The sequence below is a fragment of the Glossina fuscipes genome, unplaced genomic scaffold (genome assembly GCF_014805625.2).
Source record: "Glossina fuscipes isolate IAEA_lab_2018 unplaced genomic scaffold, Yale_Gfus_2 1, whole genome shotgun sequence".
NCBI classification, from domain to species: domain Eukaryota; kingdom Metazoa; phylum Arthropoda; class Insecta; order Diptera; family Glossinidae; genus Glossina; species Glossina fuscipes.
This window is the reverse complement of record NW_023998415.1, coordinates 24001649-24021587: the sequence shown is the minus strand read 5'-3', so window position 1 is coordinate 24021587 and position 19939 is coordinate 24001649. Positions and strand designations below refer to the sequence as shown.

General features: G+C 34.2%; 1 protein-coding gene across 10 annotated transcripts in view; it reads right to left on the bottom strand.

The window, feature by feature from the left end:
• Window positions 1-6019: 6019 nt before the first annotated feature.
• The window catches only part of LOC119631348 (MOB kinase activator-like 2), an 81298-nt gene continuing 67378 nt past the window's right edge, over window positions 6020-19939 (bottom strand). For 5 of the 10 annotated variants that reach the window (XM_038023474.1, XM_038023475.1, XM_038023476.1 and 2 more), the window contains exons 2-5: window positions 11223-11406; window positions 10818-10978; window positions 7240-7336; window positions 6020-7166 (exon numbers count right to left, since the gene is read on the bottom strand). In XM_038023474.1, the coding sequence (XP_037879402.1) occupies window positions 6182-7166; window positions 7240-7336; window positions 10818-10978; window positions 11223-11406 (1427 nt within the window). In that variant the 3' untranslated portion in view covers window positions 6020-6181. The remainder of the gene's footprint in view (window positions 7167-7239; window positions 7337-10817; window positions 10979-11222; window positions 11407-19939) is intronic. The other 5 variants (XM_038023477.1, XM_038023471.1, XM_038023467.1 and 2 more) reach the window with 1 other exon arrangement.

Genomic DNA, 19939 nt, shown 5'->3' with positions numbered 1-19939 from the left:
GTATGGTGGTTGGTGGGGGGGTTGGAGGGTAGTATTCTGCTCTTTAAACTAATCCTTTGATTTGATCAGTCGAGGTGCTTTCTTTAATTTAATTTAATATGCGAAAATTTATACGAACGAGAGTCTGCGATCGAATCATGACTTCTGAATAATTAGTATTACAAAAAATCAAGACGGTAAGTATATATGTATGTATATAAAAGGCTGAGAAGCGAGGCGTTGGTTAACGTTTTCAAAGTTAAGCCATTTCTCCAAGCAACTTGAACACAGTCACATCAGTATACTAATAGCTCGCGCGAGACGAGGACGTACAACGTTCTTGCAAATGAATTTTAAGAAGTCATGAATTCACAAAAAGATTCAATTACTTTTGATTCTCGGTCAAAAATAAATCTTGTGATCTCGTCTACAACTATGCTGAGCAATTATATGTAGCGAATAAAGAGTTCACGTTCCCATTAACCGCAGTAGGAAAGTTAATCATGTGACACTCCAGCTTCAATTTTTCATTAATTCAAAAAAAAGAAAGTTTCTATCGCACATACGTTAAGTTTTCTTTTACTGTCACTTATAGCGTTGTAGCGACCTTGTGTACACTTACTTGATTTTATGAGTGAAAACTTTACGAGCAGCATTTTCTTTTCATTGAATGCGATCAGTGTATTTCCAATGTCTACTTAATTTGTTTGCCAATTTGCATAACACAAAAAATTAATCCGCAAGTCATAATAAAATTCAAAAGGGATTTAACCATCTCGCGCAGCTTTAAAGCCATGCTTGATGAGCTCGTGCAAAACTGAATGTTTCAAATCATTTTTATCAATCTCTCTTGGTGTTTTGCTAAAGCCGAGTACTTCATCTAATATTACTGATGTTGTATCTTAGACTTGTGCAGATATGTGCAACATCCAGAGGAACCTATGAGATAAATCGGCCTTTTATTATACCAATCGACACAGAAGCACTCAAAACCAATTTAAACTTGTCTGTTGTTTCGGTCCCCGTAGTTTGGTGGCAACGACGAATTCCACGCTATGTTTACGCATTCGCTTTGAAAGCCGTCTTATACCTTTAAGAGAATTGTGTATTCGTCTATCATTGCTAACGGCTCCGTTTTGTTTCGTTTCAGTAGCAATCCGCGGATGAAAATTTAATCGCTTAAATTTTCAAATCTTAATACATGTTGTGTTCAAAAATCCAACGTCTTTTGCTATCTGATTCAATTCGAGGCGAACGTTCAGTTTCACGACGACGTGTCAAAATGCAATGTACTGCGCTTTTTCAATGCTTTGAAGAATTTCATCGATATCCTGAAACGGAAAATGGGGAATTTGATAAAATATCTTTACTATAAGCGTACCACGAATTTTTTCACAGGCCAGTGAAGCGTTGCCGATATTGGAATATATGAACTTTCTTTTGAAATGTTGGGTCATTTTTAAAACAGAGTCACTCTCCGCTAACTTCCAGTCATTTTTCTGCACTGCATTATACTTGAATAAGATTAGTATTACTATAGCTAAGCAAATCTAAAGCCTTCTATTACGAAGAACCCAACGAAATTTTTTCTTTACCTTATGAAAATACATACATTGTTAACCATCGCCGTTATACTTTATCAAACATATATATGTTGCATTCATTCCGTTATTATTTTTCATTCAGTGATCCGCTGTCTATTATACATTACCCATTCACGATCAAATATTATTTGGTGTATACAACGTTATCCTTACTAATCTCAACTAAGTATTTTCAATTTATTTATTTACTTAATCTTATATATATATATATATATATATTTTTTTTTTTTCTTTGACTCATGGACTACTAAAAATTTATCAATTATCACGAATTAAAATTATGTAAGAAACCCTAGTCCTTGAAAAGGAAAATAGGTTCGCTAACTCTCAAGGGGAAGAGTACTACATGCGTGGATGGTGAATGAAAAGATGTGTGCCGGGATCAAATGGATTATTTTCCCCAGGTTTTTCTTTCTTGGTTTTTTGCGAAACTTAATAATCGCTTACCTCATGAGTGTAGCATGCGATATCTCTTTATTTCAGAATTTCATTCGCTGTATAGCCATGACCTTCCCATTGTCATGCTGGTAGGTTCGCCTGCCAGCAGCGGCGATTGGCGAACAAGCGGTCAACCAGACGCTAAATTTCGCGTCTGTGACGGTCCCTAATGCATGTTCAGGCAAAATCAACAATTTTCTTCTCTTCAGCTTTGAGCAAAACTTTACAAAACTTCAATATTTTCTCGTGACAACTAGCGTTAATTCCTAATAATAATTCTTTCTAAATAGTTTGATTATAATTATCATGCGAGAAAGGGAAATTTACTCGCATAGGGACGAGTGTATGGCTCCATTCTCCTTTCCGAAATGTCCAAATATCGCAATCTGCCCATTCTGTTGTCTCTCATGAATCTCCCTTTCATGTTTGTTGTCAAGTGCAGCCCCCAGATCCCGTTCTAGATATTATTCGCAGTATTTGTTTCGCACCTTAGACGATGACGACGACGACGTTCTGAAATCAAGAAAAAGTCTATGTATTTTTGTCGCCGCATTTCAGGAGAGCTATCTTTTTGGTCATCCGTCTAAGAAGCTAAGCAACCTCCCGAGAGGAATTGCGGACAAAAGCGTTGGCAAGGGGGATGGCAATTTTATATTGACATTGACTTGCATGCTTTTTTTTATATATATTCTTAGGTAGCATTTATGGCACAGGAATTAAAAAATAAATTATTACAAAATCGAATTTATATTTTTTTGCTCATTTTATGACCAGCTTAAGAGCACGCTCGGCAAAGTGAAAAAAACAAGGTGGTCCTTCATACCCACTTTAAACAATGCTGTCAACTAACAATATAATTATTGAACTTTTGTTAATAGTAAAGTCGCGATTTAAATTTATTATCTTTTGTATTCTTAGTTAATGTAGGATTGATTCCAAGTCGAACTAGTCGTGTCCGTTTCCGATTGTCTAACGCCGATTTTTGTAGAAACGTGAAGCGTTACATGTTGAAATATTCTTGCTCGAAGAAAGTGAAGCGTAGAAGCCACTTTAATCGGCTGGTTGACCGCATGACTATAAAAATAGCAAGTACTTGAAAAAGATATGGATGCGAAAGATTCGTCTCAGCGCTAATATAATTTCACTTGTTTGTCTTGTAAAAATTTCTATATTTGTACTAAGTATTAATAACTTGCTATAACCTTTTTGTTTTCTTAACCTTAAACTTTACAGTTTTATTCAACTAGCAACTTTATTTTAAGCAAAATATGTTACAACTATAGAGAATTTAGATGCCCCGCAGGTCGTCATAATATAGACGGTTTTGTAAGCAATTCTGATATTGAAATACTAAATACGTATAGACAGCGAATAACTGATAATGAAAGAAATATAAACACATAATATACAGTATATTATACGCGTGTACATGTTTAGAATGATGAACGTGATGAACGTGTTTTGCGATCTCTACATAGCACGGTATCATATATTAATAAAACCTTAAAATTAAATCAATTAATTGCTATCGATAATACAATTTCGTTCAGTTGATTGTATTTGATTGTATAACATATAGTGGCATGTTCTATTTCGACGCTTTATTCCAGCACAATCTCCCCTTCATTCACTATACATACTCTATCGATGCAATACTCTTTGTACAAATCAATCTTAATCATTTATTTCAAGGTTTCTGTTCACCTCAAGAGTATGGGACTTGCGAAGCTGAATTCGCAGAATGCTTCTTCTGCTTGTTTAGGTTTAAGAAATGCATCTTCAAGATTCACAGCACTCCGCAGCGAAATGTTTCAAAGCCTATTTTTCTTTTTCTGAAGAGAAGGACCAGTAAGTGCAGGGAGGGTTAATAATAATAAAAAAAAAATAAAAAAACAACAAGTAATTTCATTTTCAGCGAATGCTGTTTCTTTAAGAACTTAGTTTAGGAGTTTAAGTGGAATATAAACGTATTGAAAGCAACAATTCAGCGATTGTCTTCAATATCGAAAGATACGTAATCCCAAAAATATCATTGTGTACAAAATGGTGGGAAACGAAAAATTAACTCAATTTCCTTGCGTACGTGGACAGGTTGGAAAGACTAATGCATTCGGAAATTTTGCCGAAATGCAATCGGCAAATTTTTCTGCATGAGATAATTCAATTTCATCAAGTATTACACTCGTTTTTCACAGTGTATTTCAAAGGATTTTTGATTATAGAGCATATTCTCCGGTGCCGGTGACAACGGATTACTATCTTTTACCTTCGTTGATACTAAAAATTCGAAGCTTGCATTTCTTTACCTTTGCAGGCACACAAACTTACGTTGTAAAGGATTCAATGGAATGATTGAAATGTATACAAATTGTAAGAAATTTTGCCGAATACATAGTTATCCGTTTGTCTTTCGAGTCGTTGTCAATAGTGATAAGAAAATGTTCAAGGCTCATAAAGTTGAAAAGAATCAAGAACGAACGAACGATTTGCAAAATTATTTGCTGCATAATGAAAGGGACAATTATATAAAATTAAATAATGCTTTTCCTATATCAAAAAACACATAATTATATGCCATAAAGGTGAACAGATGAACCGGCGCGTTAAGATGAAGGCGCTATTATTATAACGCTGCTATCAGTTCTTTTAGGAAAGGTGAGAAGCAGACGGCAGGCCAGTACGTAGATATTAGGTAATGAAATTGACTGCTTCCCTTGCAGGGTTGATGTCGACGGTCAAGAAACAAAAAAAAAAAAAAAAGATGGATCATTTTTGACGCTAATAATGCGGCGGCGGCAATGTTTTATTTCTTTTTTATTAAATTACTTTACTTTTTTAAGTGTTTTTCGATTAAAAGTATATTATCATTATTTAATTATTATAATTATAATTTTTATTATTATTACTATTATTAGCATTGTTGCTATTATTATTTTTTTTTTTTTTTTTTTTATCATGTTTTGTTGTTTATAATCAGACTACTGATAATTATGTTTTTAATTTAAATTTATTTTTAATTATATTTATAATACAATATTTTTTTTTTTTAAATTAAAAGGTTGAACAATAACGTCTTTGCTTTAAATACGATTTTCCTAATTTAAATGGTTTATAATGTAGTTCTTGAGTTGAATAACCATCTTGTATGTTTTGAAAGAGAGAGATAAAAGAGATAAATAGAGATAGATCGAGAGTTAAAGATAACGAAGATCATTTGAGAGTAGGAATGAGGAGTTAGGTCCGGGAAATGGTCTAATAGATAGATAGGTAGATAACTATATTACTGTGTTTAAATTTTGTTGTTGTGTGTATATTTTTCTTTACAATTAAAAGCTGGTTTAGTTGTGTGTTATGAAGGAAATAGTTTTATACGTTTTCTTTTTATTTATTTATTTTAAGTTTCATTAGTTAAGATTTTCATTTCTTATTCTTAAAAATTTTCTTATTTTTCACATCATTTTTGCATAATTTATAAACGCATTGTATGTAAATATATCTATTAATGTGTATATGTGTGTCCGTTTATTTATAAATATAAAGCATAAGCGTTTGCCCTGATTAACACAAAAAAACAAGGCAATAATCTTAACATTTTTCTTTTTATTTTAATTATGATAATTTTTTCTTTTGTTTTTCTTCTATTTTTTTATTTTTTTACTTTGTTTTATTCATTTTAAACAGTTTCTCACAATGAAAATTTGCTACACTTTTTGTTTTGTTTTGTTTGGATTTTTTTTTTTTTTTTTGTTTTTCTTTTTTATATTTTGCATAAAAATTAATAAAATATTTATTGATTTGTTAAAGGGTGTGTATGTGTTTGTGTGTATTTGTGTGTGAGTGTGTGTGTGTGTGTGTGTGTGTATATGTATGTTTTAATTTTTAAGCATCTCATTTAAAAATTGTTTTGTGTTTAACGAGAATAGATAGATAGATTGATTGATAGTAGAGAGTTCCGATTTGTCTGCTTGTGTTTCATTCATTTAAAAAGATTTTTTTTGTTTTTTTTGTTTTCACTTTTTTTCTTTTTTAAGTGAGTGTGAGTGTATTCATGTAACTGTAAGGAAGTTTAAGGAGTGTAGTGCACAATATTGCAGTCGCGCAATAACAATCGTCAACGTATTCGTTAGCATTTGCATTATGAGAGCAAGCGGTTAGAGCAGCTATGCTGTTGTAGTCGAAGTGGTTGCCACCGAACTAGGAGCATTGCTGGCATTGCACTGTATGAGGCCACTGTTCTGCGCGTAGTGATTTTGATGATGAATATGATGGGGAATATGATTATTATGATGATGATGGTGATGATTATTATTATTGTTGCTGTTGTGAAAATTTAAATAGAGAGCGCCAGCGCCCGCCCCATTATTCCCGTTTGCCGTAATGGACATCGATGATGAAGTGCCGCCGCACTGATCGGCCGTCGCATTGCAGGCATTGTGGCTGGTGCAAGAAGGGGAGGAATTGCTGGAGGAGGAAGCAGGAACTGCTGAAGTACAATAACCAAATTCACCGGTACTCAAATCACCCAGAATGCCGCCCATTAATCCGCCGCCACCCGCAACACCTCCAAACGGTTGCTGTTGCGTTTTCATTGCCGCTTCTGGTTGTGTGCAAATGGGAAGCGTTGCTGTCACATTGCTATCTATAAGCGATGCCGCTACCCCTGCCGGTGCTATATTATTGTGTTGCACTGTAGTTAAATTGACATCCTCTGCTGTCTTAGCACCGCTTTCACTCGCACTTGCCGTCTCATGGTCGACTTGTGTTGTAGAGGAGGAGTTGGTGTCATCTGTTAATCTTAAAGCCACTTCCAAATCACGCAAAACGTCCGTTTCCTTTTCATCAATCAAATTGAATCGCCTATGTAAGGCAGTCAAGTGGGCAAAAGTTAAATTGAGGTGCGTGTGCAAACCCAGCAACGCAATTTCTCGAAAATGCGCCGCATAGAGATGTGCTATCACATGAAATTGCAAGCGTAAAATTTTACGGGCAATCGACTCAAACGAACTGGGAAATTCGTTAGCATATTTGGTTGGGAATATCGACTCATCGCTAACGGTCTTCTGCGTAAACGTCATCACATAATCGATATATTGAGGAGCCGCTACACGAGTCTTTTTGCCTTTCTCATCGAACCATAAGTACGTTCTGAAAGCATTTATCAAATAAATCTTTAATAGGCATTTTCACATTATTTAAATTTCTCTAAGCGTTTACAGACCTGTTTCCCGGTCCCGTCATGTCGGCGCAACCCGAAGGTGTGCAAAATTCACTAATTGTACCATAAACCAAATTCACATGTTCGAATAGAGCCAAAGCTGAAAACAAGATCAAGTCATCAAACAATCATGGACAAGTAAAAACTCTTACGTAACTCATATAAAACTTTTGATTTACAATAATTTCATATGTTTTAATAATGATTGAAGCACAGCAATGCCTTATTAATAATTTCAACAAAATTGCTTGCAAGTTAGGCAGACAGATCCATGCCAAATCTATACGATAGATTTATTCTGCAGTATGAAGCCCCACAAACGGGCAGGCATTCCAATGAAATATATAAACAAGAGAAACAGATGGTGGACCGTGTAACGGGACGGCATTTTTATATCACGGTTTTACTCCAGCACGACTCGAGAACAATGAGAACATTGCCATACTACACGGCACTTCGACAGCACACACCCAGTCTAATACGGTTCGAGAATTGGGAAAATTGGGCTTCCAATGTTTCTGCCAAGTTTGAAGCTTACGTAACATGAACGAACAGATGGACATGCTTAAATTGATTCTGAATTTGAGGCTGATCACGAATAGATATACCTTATTGGGCCTCTGAAGCTTCCTTCTGGGCGTTGCAAATGTCATGACAAAATGAATGTACCCCTCACCCTTCGATAATCGCTACAGAACGAGTATGGACGGGAAGGTAATGCACAAAAATGCTCAGAGGGGATGAAGATATCTTAGCAAAAAGAAAGCCCCCGCCATTAGTAATGACGAAGCAAACATTGTTGTTATGTTCTTAAGAAAGTGTTAATAAAGATATTTACTTGAATTACGAAAATATAATAGCATGTCTTTAATTTTTCGTACTATATATATTTATTTCGTATAACACGATAAATTTTTTGGAACGTAACTAACGTGCTATACGCGAGCAAAGCAGCGAATAGCAATAGAGTAGTATCGAGAGAAGAACATTTGGAGAGTCCGTCTTGCTATCTTATAACGTAACGGAAGAAAACGAAACATCTGGAGCTTTAAAAGATAATGCGCCGATTCTTTCTTAAGATTAATTACGAAATATTAATTTTAGGCGATGAAAGAATGGCCTACTCTAAGCCAGAAATTGAATTGGAATTATATATAATTGATTCATTACCACACGTTTCATATATAGAAACAAATAGTAATAATGATATTTTTTAACCGAATCACTTCGAGTGAAACTTGTTTTATTAAGTTATACATTGTTGTAATAAAGTATCACCATTTTTCAAAGAAGGTCATAACTAGCGCGATAGGTTGCTGAATAAAAGTTTACAAGTTATCGGTCTGAAGTGTACACGTTAAAGTTTCTTTGCAACTTTGAATAAGGCTTGCGCGTTACGTTGTCCAGCCGAGACTAGGTGCAGACTAGGTGAACCATTAACATAAACGACAAAACAGAATATCTTCGACTGCGCGACTGATGCGTTTGAGCTGAAAAACTGTTGCAAATGCCAAATAAATTTTTGACTTTTCAATGAGGAGGGCTTTCCAGTTTATGGCCATACCTTCTGTGGATAGGCTGTAAGGATCAGTTGTACTTTCCGTTTGCAATTTCTATTTCGCTTAAAAGGAGACAGATATAGAAGCTGGGGATGGAAAATACTTTGAATTAAATGCTTCTCTTCATTTTTAGTAATAAAGGTTCAATTCTATTCAAAAGTTAATCAAACTCTACTTATACATTGTACCGATCAATTCAGAATTATTTTTTAAATAGATTTAAGCTTCTTTGTCCTGTTATATCTAAGTGATATCAGCCCATGTACTTTGGATTTATTCTACAGATCGTAATATTTTAAATAATTTGATGGTGCATGCTTTGGTCCAAGAGCAATGTTCCTATTGAAAGCGATTGCATAGAGTTCGTTATACGAAGAAAAAAATTTGAATTTTTCGACCGTCTTCCCTAAACATTCTTACGATGAAAATCGGTCCAAATATGCCAAAATTAAATTATCCTATGTTACCCAGCCTTGAACCCCAGCCCATACAAGAGTGCTTATAATCCTTTGGATGGAAACGAAATCTAATTGGTTTTTATGTTATGTCGAATATAATTCTTCAACTTTATAAAAAAAACAAGAAGAAATTTTGATGTATATTGGACAACATCATACTTCACGTTTTGGTTCTTCGTCCTTTCTAAGCCCTTCCATGAAAAATATGCGTTTGCTTAGAAGCAAGGAACAATTTTTGATTTTAAGTTTTTTAGATAGATCAGTGAACAATTTGATTAAGCGAACGCTGGGGTACGATATTTAATTTTCAGCCTTGCACGAGTTTAATCGTTTCCTCGATTATTATTATTTTACTTTTTCCACTTGAAGGCATTTCCATTATTTATCTCTTCCAAAAAGTTATACGTATATATTCGAATATATATATAATTTTCATATTTACTTTATTCATTTCATCATTAACGTTGGCAACATATAAACAGGAAATAAAGTAGCGGCATTTAGCAACTTCTACCCCCACATATTCGTATACACAAGTGAATCACGGTACACCACCTAGTTAACCAACATTAGGTGAGGGAATTTATGGCGAGACAGACGCAAAAAGAAAGTTTTGTGTTTAGCAGATTAGAAAATACAGTGCAAAAAAAAAAAGTTCTCGAACATTATACTTTAGACAACGTAAGCGTAAATTCATAACAGTTGTAAACATTTCGATCGACGAACATATATAATCTTGATATGATTCAAGTTTAAAAAAAATCGCAAAATGTAAAATTTATATTACATAAGTTTGATGCAAGTTAGTTGGATTTTCACCGGACTTAATGCGGATTATGATTGAACGCTAACCGATTTTCTATGAAAGCAAATTCTAAAAATGGTAAAACCAAATATATATTCATGATACTTTGTCTGTCGGCGTAGCTGGCGACTCGCGGAAAGATTGACAACAATTCGTCGAACATTTGGCATCGGTAACAGGCTTGTAAAAGGCGTATGTAAGCAGAGAATTTACCAAAGGCAAAGTTAGTCAGGTGAAGAGAGTTCAATTTTAATATTCGAATGGAGAAGACGTTCTTCTATATAGTTTGTGAGTAGATCTGCTAAGAATTGAAAATAAAACCTTTACTTAATCTCTCAAACCGAGTTGAATAAGAATGTAAAAGTGATGAAAAAGCATTTTACGTTTCAATAGGTAAATCGGTATTGAGGTAGTCATAATGACTTTTGAAAGTAAGGCATTGTTTGAGGGGTGGTCGGAAATGAGGTCCATCCATGGGCAAAAAGCTTGAAAACAGATATTCATGGGCAGACATCAGATGGACGGCCGGAGAGACAAACTTCGATTAAATAAATAATACACTCTATACAGCAAGTAGTAGTGTAGGGTATAAAAAAAAGAATGCTCTCCTTATTAATACCTTGATTATATGGGGTAAAGGGAGAATTTTCAATTACCAAAGAAATGAAGATTAACGACTGCAGACCGATGTATACAAATTATTTTTTATATGAAAGGTTATACAATGTATATTTTATTTAATATAATAGCTTGACTTACTGTGTGAAGCGAGCCATTCGTTATAATCTAGGCCGGCCGGCAGATCAACTAGAGCTTTGAGATCGGCTTCAGGTAGCTTACGTTCTAAAACGCTTTCTTCCAAATATAATTTGGTATCTGTTGAATTTTGATCGCCATCGCGTTCTTTGCGACGAGCTTTTCTGCAATAAAAAAAAAAAAAAAGAATTGGAATTAATTGTGACGTAATTTCTTTCTCCTTTACTCTAATAATATAGTAATGGATTTCTAAAAAGAGAGAAACTCAAAAAATGCATTTTCACAGGCTAATAAATAAACGAACGCACACAAACGGAAACACACATACATACATACATATATACATACATACATACATACATGCATACATAGAATCACAGTGTCGTACAAGTACGAGTACTATCTTACCCCGCTGCCACGCATAATATACTATCGACAGAAGTTTGTGCATAACGGTATAGGGTGCCAATGGTTTCGCCAATTTTTGTGGGTAATGCTGTTACTTGCCACATAAAGCGTACAGTCTTGAGCAGACATTTAATAACAAACGATGTTGAGCTATTTGGTGAAGCGGCGGCACTCGTTTCAATATCTTTCATTTGTGTGTAAATCACAAAATTAAAAAAAAAAAAAAATTGCATAAATTGCAAGAATGCCTGAGAGATATGCCAGTGTATCTGAGTGTGTATGAATGAATACCGGTGATTGGGTGAATATGGATGAATGGGTGGTTGCTTTCAATTCAATCTTTCAAGTCGGATGTTTTGCGTTTCCATTAGTTTCATTTAAGTTGTATAATACTTCTTTGGTATATTCGGTGGGGTTACGTTTCTAAGCGTTTGTTTCTCTGTTATTTTGTGCACAAAAATTTGTGTTAATTTTAATTTTTTTTTTTTTTTTTGGTTTTTCTTTACATATATATTTATAATATATACATGTATATATGTATATATATATATATATATATATATATATATAATCACATAGCTGCGAATTAAAGGTATTGTTTCTTTATACTTTAGTTTTCCTTCTTGATTTTTTATTTTTTTTTTATTTTTCCTTTCTTTCATAGATCGTTTTGGTTATCACATAGCTATAGTTGATTGTTTAACTTTCTGATAGAATAAAAAAATGTAAAGAAAAATGTAAAGTTTTTCTTTCTCGATAAAGTACAAATGAGTGCATTTCTTCTTTCAATTTGCTGCGGTTTTTTGCTTTTTTTAGCCGCTATTCGCTTGCTTTTGTCACTTATGACTAACCACAAAAATTCAAGAAATATTGATATGTTAGAGAATTGAAAAACCATTTGTTTGCTCTGCTGATGTCATGGGTAGGTAACGTGTGTTTAAAGGAACGTTATGTTCATTTTACTACAACTTACTGCAATGCATTCAACAACACAATGCATAGGCATTCGTATGGATGCGTTAAATGGTCTAAGTACGAATCTATATCATATTGGTCATCGCTTCAAATTTCTACAATAATAGATTGGTTTCAATTGAACCAATTGTTTACACTTTCTTTGTAATTTATTTGCTAAAACGTGTTATTATAACATTAATCCCCATTCAAATAGTCAACGAGTTTAAAATAAGCTTAAACAACCCCCAAGACTTAATGACATTTATTTATATGTTTGTCTGTTTGTTTATTGCAACTTTTAGGCAATTCTTGTAATTTTCGAAATCACAATTCGCAAAAATTTTCAATAGCGAATCATTCATTTTGACCCACATATTAGTTCGAATGATAAGTCCCTCCTCTGATTTATAAAAATTTACAGATCTTATCTAATTATCGCCCATAGGATGTTAGTATCTAAAAAAAAAAAACATGTTTCGCTTATCCGTGAAGCGATTTTAATTTAACTCAAGTTCCATAGTGTCCCAATGAGTGGCCTGGTTTCCTATAATTTATATCTTATTACCACGAATATCAAGTGACTTTATCTCAGGAAATCTTTAACCTACATTCGTTCCACCCTAACTCGTTCCCGAACCCCAATCGTAGGATCTTCAATTTGGGCTTGATTTTTGCTACATCTTCGACAAAATTAACCAGGAACTATCGCTATGCATACTAGTTCACTTGGGATTTGCCTGATGCTCATATCGCTAGTCATCTTCCTACTTTTATGGGGAACGCTTAAGCGTCTGCTTTTCCATTCGCCGTGAACCGGAAAATTTCCGATATACTAGGTTCCCCTTAACGAAGACGCTTAGGACCGTTTCTATTTGCCCTACATGTTAATGATTTCTCTACCTCAGAACTTATGATTCTCTCTGAACGCTATTGTGGACCACGTCCCATCATTAAATATCTAACATTCGTATAACGACTTTTCAAAGTAAGGCTTTGTTTTACGATCTGTAATTTGAACATAAGGAAACAAAACAGAGAGGCGGACAGACGAGATTAATGCGTCTCGGAAAGTGATTCTGAATCGATAAATGGAGCTATTTCAACTTCTTCGAGGTATTGCATACATCCGTACAAACTTAATATAGTCATGTATCACAATTTGTGTAGGGTGTAAAAAGAAATGTACCTAATCGCTGTCATATTTGAGAAGATTTTCCATCAATAAAGACAGCGCGCTTCGTCAGACTTTCTTAAACACTAGTCTCCAGAATGCCAAGACACAAGAACCAAGAAAGAGTTGATGATTGCAATTTTAAGTCAACCGAATTGATATAAAAATTCATTTTAGTTTTTGCACTAATAAATCTGGTTTGCGACACGCTTGTCTCATTGTCACTTCATAGCCAAGGAGTGACTGTCATGTCAGTATACACGAGTTCAATCCTTATGTGTGTGCGTGTGTGTGCCATACATTAATTACGATTGATGTATGGATCGCAGCTATAGTGAATGCTCTAACGGTGAAGGCATAACACATTTCAGGGCATCCCCTTTGTAATCGAGCATATTATGAAAAACAAAAAAAAAGAAGAAGCTTATCTTAACTAGAGAAACGTAGGTCCATCTCAGAGACTTGTTATTCTTTATTCTTCTGATAAACAGAGTTAAGATGAATCGCCGGTTTTATTAACCTTAACTATTCCACGTTTTTTCTAATGCGACTACTGTCAGTCACTTATCAAAATCCTGGGAATAATTATTATGTTCTTGTTTTTGTTTCTAATTTAAATTCATTTATTCGCACAACCAAAATAAATACGTACATGTATATAAAATGTTATACATGGACTAAAGATTTTCTGATTTCGAATTGTATGAGAAAGAAAAACCTTCAAGAGATAAGAAAAATTTATTTGTTGTTTGCAAGTTCTGCATAAACTTTGGTTCAGTTTATTGTCCGCAAAGAAATAATCAAATGTGATACTGCGGTTACTGTTCTGAAATGAAATATACGTAGTTCCTCGACGCATCTCTGCCCTAAATTTCGTACTTAATAAGATTGTTCCTGTCCAAGATACGGGATTCTTTACTGCTCACGTGACTTTAAGGTACATCATGGTATCGTTGGCTATAGAAACGAAACGAGCTAAGTTTGGATATCATGGCAAGCTCGATATATACAAATATCTTGTTTTTATTTTCTTTTTAGAGTTAATTGTTAACATAACGAAATTTAAGTTGACAGTCCAAATGAGCCTCAAAGGCTGACCATGGCAAAGTTAGAATTAAATGAGGAACGCTTCGTTCACAAAACTTAGTCAATAGGTAAACTGAACTGTAATGACCTAGTTTAACCAATTTGCGATCATTTGTCCAAGTCGACATCATATCTATAACTTATGGGATTCAGTAGCAGATCCATATACCGTCCAATCTATTCCTCTTATTGAAACAAAAGCTTTACAAATTGCTAATAAAGTAAATACATCCATTATGAGCAAGTGTCAAGCTTCTGTTTGTTTGCGACGCGTTAGTGATACTCTTCGAGATACCATGTGTATTGGCTGTCGGTACTTCCATTTTTATACCTGTCACCGAAGGATGAATGGTATATTCATTTTGTCAAAATCTTTGCACCGCCCAGAGGGAAGCATCCGAGACCCCACAAAGTACATATATTCTTGATCAGCATCAAATTCTAAATAGATTTAAGTATGTCTGTCTGTCCGTTTGTGTAATGTCTGTTGTCAACATTCTTCCGGCCGCAAAAATGATGCTATCGGTCAGATATATTGGAAGTTCTTGCACGTCGATCGATATTGAAAATGGGGCAAATCGGTCAAAGGACAAGCCCACAACGCTGCGTAATCTGAGAACACCTCTGTTTTTCATAGGGAACGAAAAATTTGATTTTTTCCTATTACTCATAAATTGTAGCCAATAAGTGCACAAAGATTTTGAACGCGTACTCTTTGGGCGATGCTATAGCATCTGCGCATAAAAATGGAAAATTTTGACCACGCCTACCTAATGTTATAGTGTATCAAAATTGAATAATTTTTTCGATACTTTCCCAAAGGTTACGCCTGTAACGCCCACATGCCTTTACGACAAAAACTTCTGTTTTGAAAATAATCGAAATCAACTTCGCCCGCTTTTTTAGGATAACGGTGATGGGTATAAAAGATTCGATCACGACCGAATATAATTTTCTTACTTGTTTTTTTTTTTTTTTGATATTACTCGTATTTAATTCTTCATATATAGATATTTATTTATGTCAGTAGATTGATAGTTTAACTGCATATTTTTAAATTTCTCCTTATTACTACTTAATTTTAATGAAGTTTTTATTGTTGCCGAAGTTAGTTTGTATATATATGCATTAGGCGCGTAAATAAATGCTCGGTATTTTCTGATAAAATTCCAATGCATTTAAAATGTACTTGTTACAAAGCCCAATGATCGAAATATGGACAATCATTATCTAAAGTCTTTTGTCACTTATCGCATAGTTTACTAATGCCGTTGAGGCGGAACTTTGATGGTCTTAAGGCAATATATTAAACGACACATTTTTGCATATCTTTTCAACTTTTCAGAAGGCGCTGATCTGTTACTCATAGTATTATATCGATCTGAACAAGTAATAATAGGAAGGGGCCAAGTGGGAAAAAGACGTTGTATGCGGGAGAAGTGCCCAGACCAAGCAGAAGGTTACCTCCTGCATATAGATTTGAACCAAAAGCGAACTATTTTTGCTTTGTAGCACAGTTCAATTACTCGCATCCTCAACCTGAAGAACCCTCTATGACTCAAGCGAGCTTTTGCACAGAGACAGAGTGGTTCAAGAAAACTTTTGTTTCGTTTAAAGTTTACAAGCAAAAATATAATCACAATCTCGGAAATTACGAATCAAGAAAGGATACAATTACGGTAATTACGGTAAATGGAAAGAATTGCTCTTATGGTTTTGCTTCCAAATGACTAGAAAGAAACCATGTGTTTTCTGTAGAGCATTGTCAGTAAGTGGGTAAAAAGTCGAATCAATGCTAATAGGAGAAATTTATTATATTAAGTATTGTTCCTGTTAGGGGAATATAACAGAACTTCTACTTATCTACCTATTAAGTAGTGTTTATGCCATTTTCTATGTATCAGCGATTAATGTTATGCATTGTCCTGATGATTGTCTTAATCTCTTAGTATACTTTCAAGTCTTTATCTTTTACTTCTGCTTTATTCATTCGTCCCCATGTATGACAAGTGATGTCAAGGGTAACGTAAGGAGCTAAGAGTTTGTGCACACATCATGTATTTTAATTTCGTTAATTTCCCGTCCACGAAAAATTGACCATAAATTCAACAATAAAGAGAACTTGACCGCATCAGATCTCTTTGGGGAAAATTAAAAATAATTTTAATTGCATTTCTATAAGCGTTTAATAGCGTGTAGCGCACTCTTATTGTACATCAGCTATGTTCATAATGTTCTTAATGACACCACCATTGTGATATCTATTGACGACGTAAAAACAGAAATCGAAATGATTTTGGGGCAAGATATTTGTTTGCCTTGTTGTTCTCTTGGCTTCAATGTATCATACTCTTGCATGGATTGGTAACTAAAAATATCGCATTTAATATAAATAAGATGGATATCGATGGATTATCCCGCCAATAACGTAAACAGATTTAAGATCAATTTAAAGAGTTCACAGTAAAGCTCTACTTACGCACACACACATACATGCGTTCACATGCACTATTTATGCAATGATGGGTATCCGATTACTTTCATATGGAAATTAATTGAAATGAATGACTTTTCTTTGTTAATGTCGTCGTCGTTTCATTATTAAATATTTATTTGTTTTGTCTCTTCATTATGAAAGACCATTATTATTCACAATAATAGCAAAGCAAAATGCGGATCAGAAAAAAAAAAAAAATGTAAAACTGAACTTGTATACAAAACACTATACATATGTAAATGTAATTTAGAAAAAAAAAATAAAAATTTATTCTCACATTTTGCGATTTTTTGCAAAAAATCAATAACTTTACGTTAGCCGTACTCATTGGCGTAACTAATATCGCAATTGCCGCAATCCCACCGCAGAAATCTTAAGTGGATGCATCGCCTGTTTGCGTTAGGGGAAGGCTATGCCTTCTTTACAACATTTGCTACATGCTGCGTTTATAGTCAGAATAGTAGCAATTGAATTCATGGTCAAGGACTGCAGGTGTGCATAAAAAATGAATACGAAGGAAATTGAAAGGGTATAGTAGATAACATCATTCCCCTTCTATTGGCATTTAATAGAAAACACTTATGCTAAAAAGTCTAATTCCTTATATGGGTGCTTGGACCGGTGCATGCATTCCCAACAGATGGTATGTGTAATCATTACCGCTTTACGTTAAGCATAGGCATATTCAAAATAAGAAAATGAAGGCTGGCAATGTCATCCAATGTAACCCATGTCTCCACATTCGCTCTAGATCACAACAGCATTGAGTGCATTTATTATTTGAACAGCGCATCCCATCCGTTGGGCATTCTTTACATTTAGCATTTTTCGGGGAAAGAAGTTGACGTGAAAGCTTTTTAGGGCATTAAGTTGCCGATGCTTTCCATCAAGCGCAATAAAGCAAACACACACGCACAGGCACATATATATGCAAGCGCGCACAGACATATATATGTACATGGAATTCGTATGAATGCGACAAAAGATCTAGAACATTTTATAGAGCAAAGTTTAAGGCCGCCGTCGTACCACATGTATATAATATATTATTATTATTATTATTTTTTTTTTATTTTTTTATTTTTTTTTTGTTTACAATTTGCATAGACATCATACATATATACATATGTTGTTGAATGAATTATCAAAAAAGAAAAAAAAGAAATAATCACGTGACATACATTAGAAGAAGCGTTTGATATACTCGCAGCGTGTATGTGTGTATGCGTTTATTTTGAACAATTTAAGGACTGCTCGGTAAGTTCGATGTTATGCTGGATTATAAAGTAGATTTACTGAAGATTCAAAATAAATTCTTGGAAATTTTTTAATATCCATTGCATAACATAGTCTATCGCGTGCTAAAGCTTCGTTGACTTTATGCGAATGCATGTAACACCCAGAAAAGGAGTTGAGATAGGACCGACCACCTTTGCTTTTATAAATTTAATATTCTAACCCGGCCAGGCGAACCGATAACAAGTTCATTTAGTAAAATTATTCATCTATCTCTGCGATGAAGCAACAAAAGTTATGCCTTGGTGTCCATCTAAAAGCTTACACTGACTTAGCCGGTTCAAATGTAGCAAATTTGATTTTTTCTTGTTCTTCATTTATTATCGATTTTTTGGCCATATAAAGCAGAACACTTACATGGTATGGGATCCAAAGAGTTGACTAAGACGATCTAAGCATGTCAGAAGTAATTTTCATGTACCCCACTACTATTGTGAAATAATATTTTCTTATAAAGACATTTTCAAAATAAGGAGGCATATGGGGCGTGGCCACAGCAATGTCCACGTCTAATCCACTTTCAACACGGTTCCCCTTACGATCGAAACAAGTCAGCGTACAAAATTCCCTCACTACATCTCAAGCGGCCAGTAGGTTGAATCCGAAGTACATGGACAGGAAAGCTTAAATCGAATTAGAAAATGTCTGTAGATCGCTTGGTATAATAAAAGACTGAATATTTCAAAAATCTGTACCAAGGGTGGTATAGGACACTAAAGTACACTAATGTTGAACCGCCTCAACCGATTCACTTCTGGAATAGACGGAAGACTTTTACGAAAATTCACCTAAAAATTGTTATTTCTCTTATTGTTTGATGAATTTCGGAATGTTTGCTAAATAGTGTAGAGCATTTAACGATCGACCTTAACCGACTAGTAACATTCTGATTTGTTCTTTTTATTATTATTATTATTATTATTATTATTATTATTTAAATGTTCTACCACCTTTGAAATGTTTTTGTGATTTTTTTCTTACTATTGTTTGTTCATTTGTTATTTCAGTACATGTAGAATCATTTCATCATTTTGTTGTTGTCGCTGTTGTTGTTGTTATTGCTGTTGTTGATCATTGATGTTTTTGTTACTGTCACCTTGATATAGATTACAAAAGTTGCCGAGGTAAATAAAGTAAAAGTAAACAAAATGAAACTGATAACAGCTTGTAAATGTGTTAAAAAACAAACATATAAAACACGTGTGACTGACTAATGAAACTCCGTTGGTGTGGCAAAAATAAATCCTAAATCAATAAATGAAACATATATTATCATCTATACCTAGCTACCCCTCAGTTCATATATCGCAATATATATACAGTGTAGTGCGTCGGTTAAGTACAGTTAAAGGTTTGAAAATTTTTAAAAAGAAAAGAGGGGAAAAAACGCACCACAGGACATTAGAACTCGGGGAAATTTTACAAAAATATCGAAATAACCTCAAAAAGTTCAATGATTCATTATTATTATTGCCATCTCTTCAGCATCGACAGGAAAATGGACTAAGTTGCCATATTAAATTATTTGGCGATAAAGTTATATAAGTGTGCCTGCCTGTTCCTTTCCTATATCACACCCAAAAAAGAGAGAAATATTCTTGAACCGTTTTCTTCTTTCCTGGAAGCAATTGAACCAATTCCTTACGTAGCAATATTCAAAATACATATAATTCGGTCATTTGGCCAATTAAGCCTACTGTAGTCGAAAAG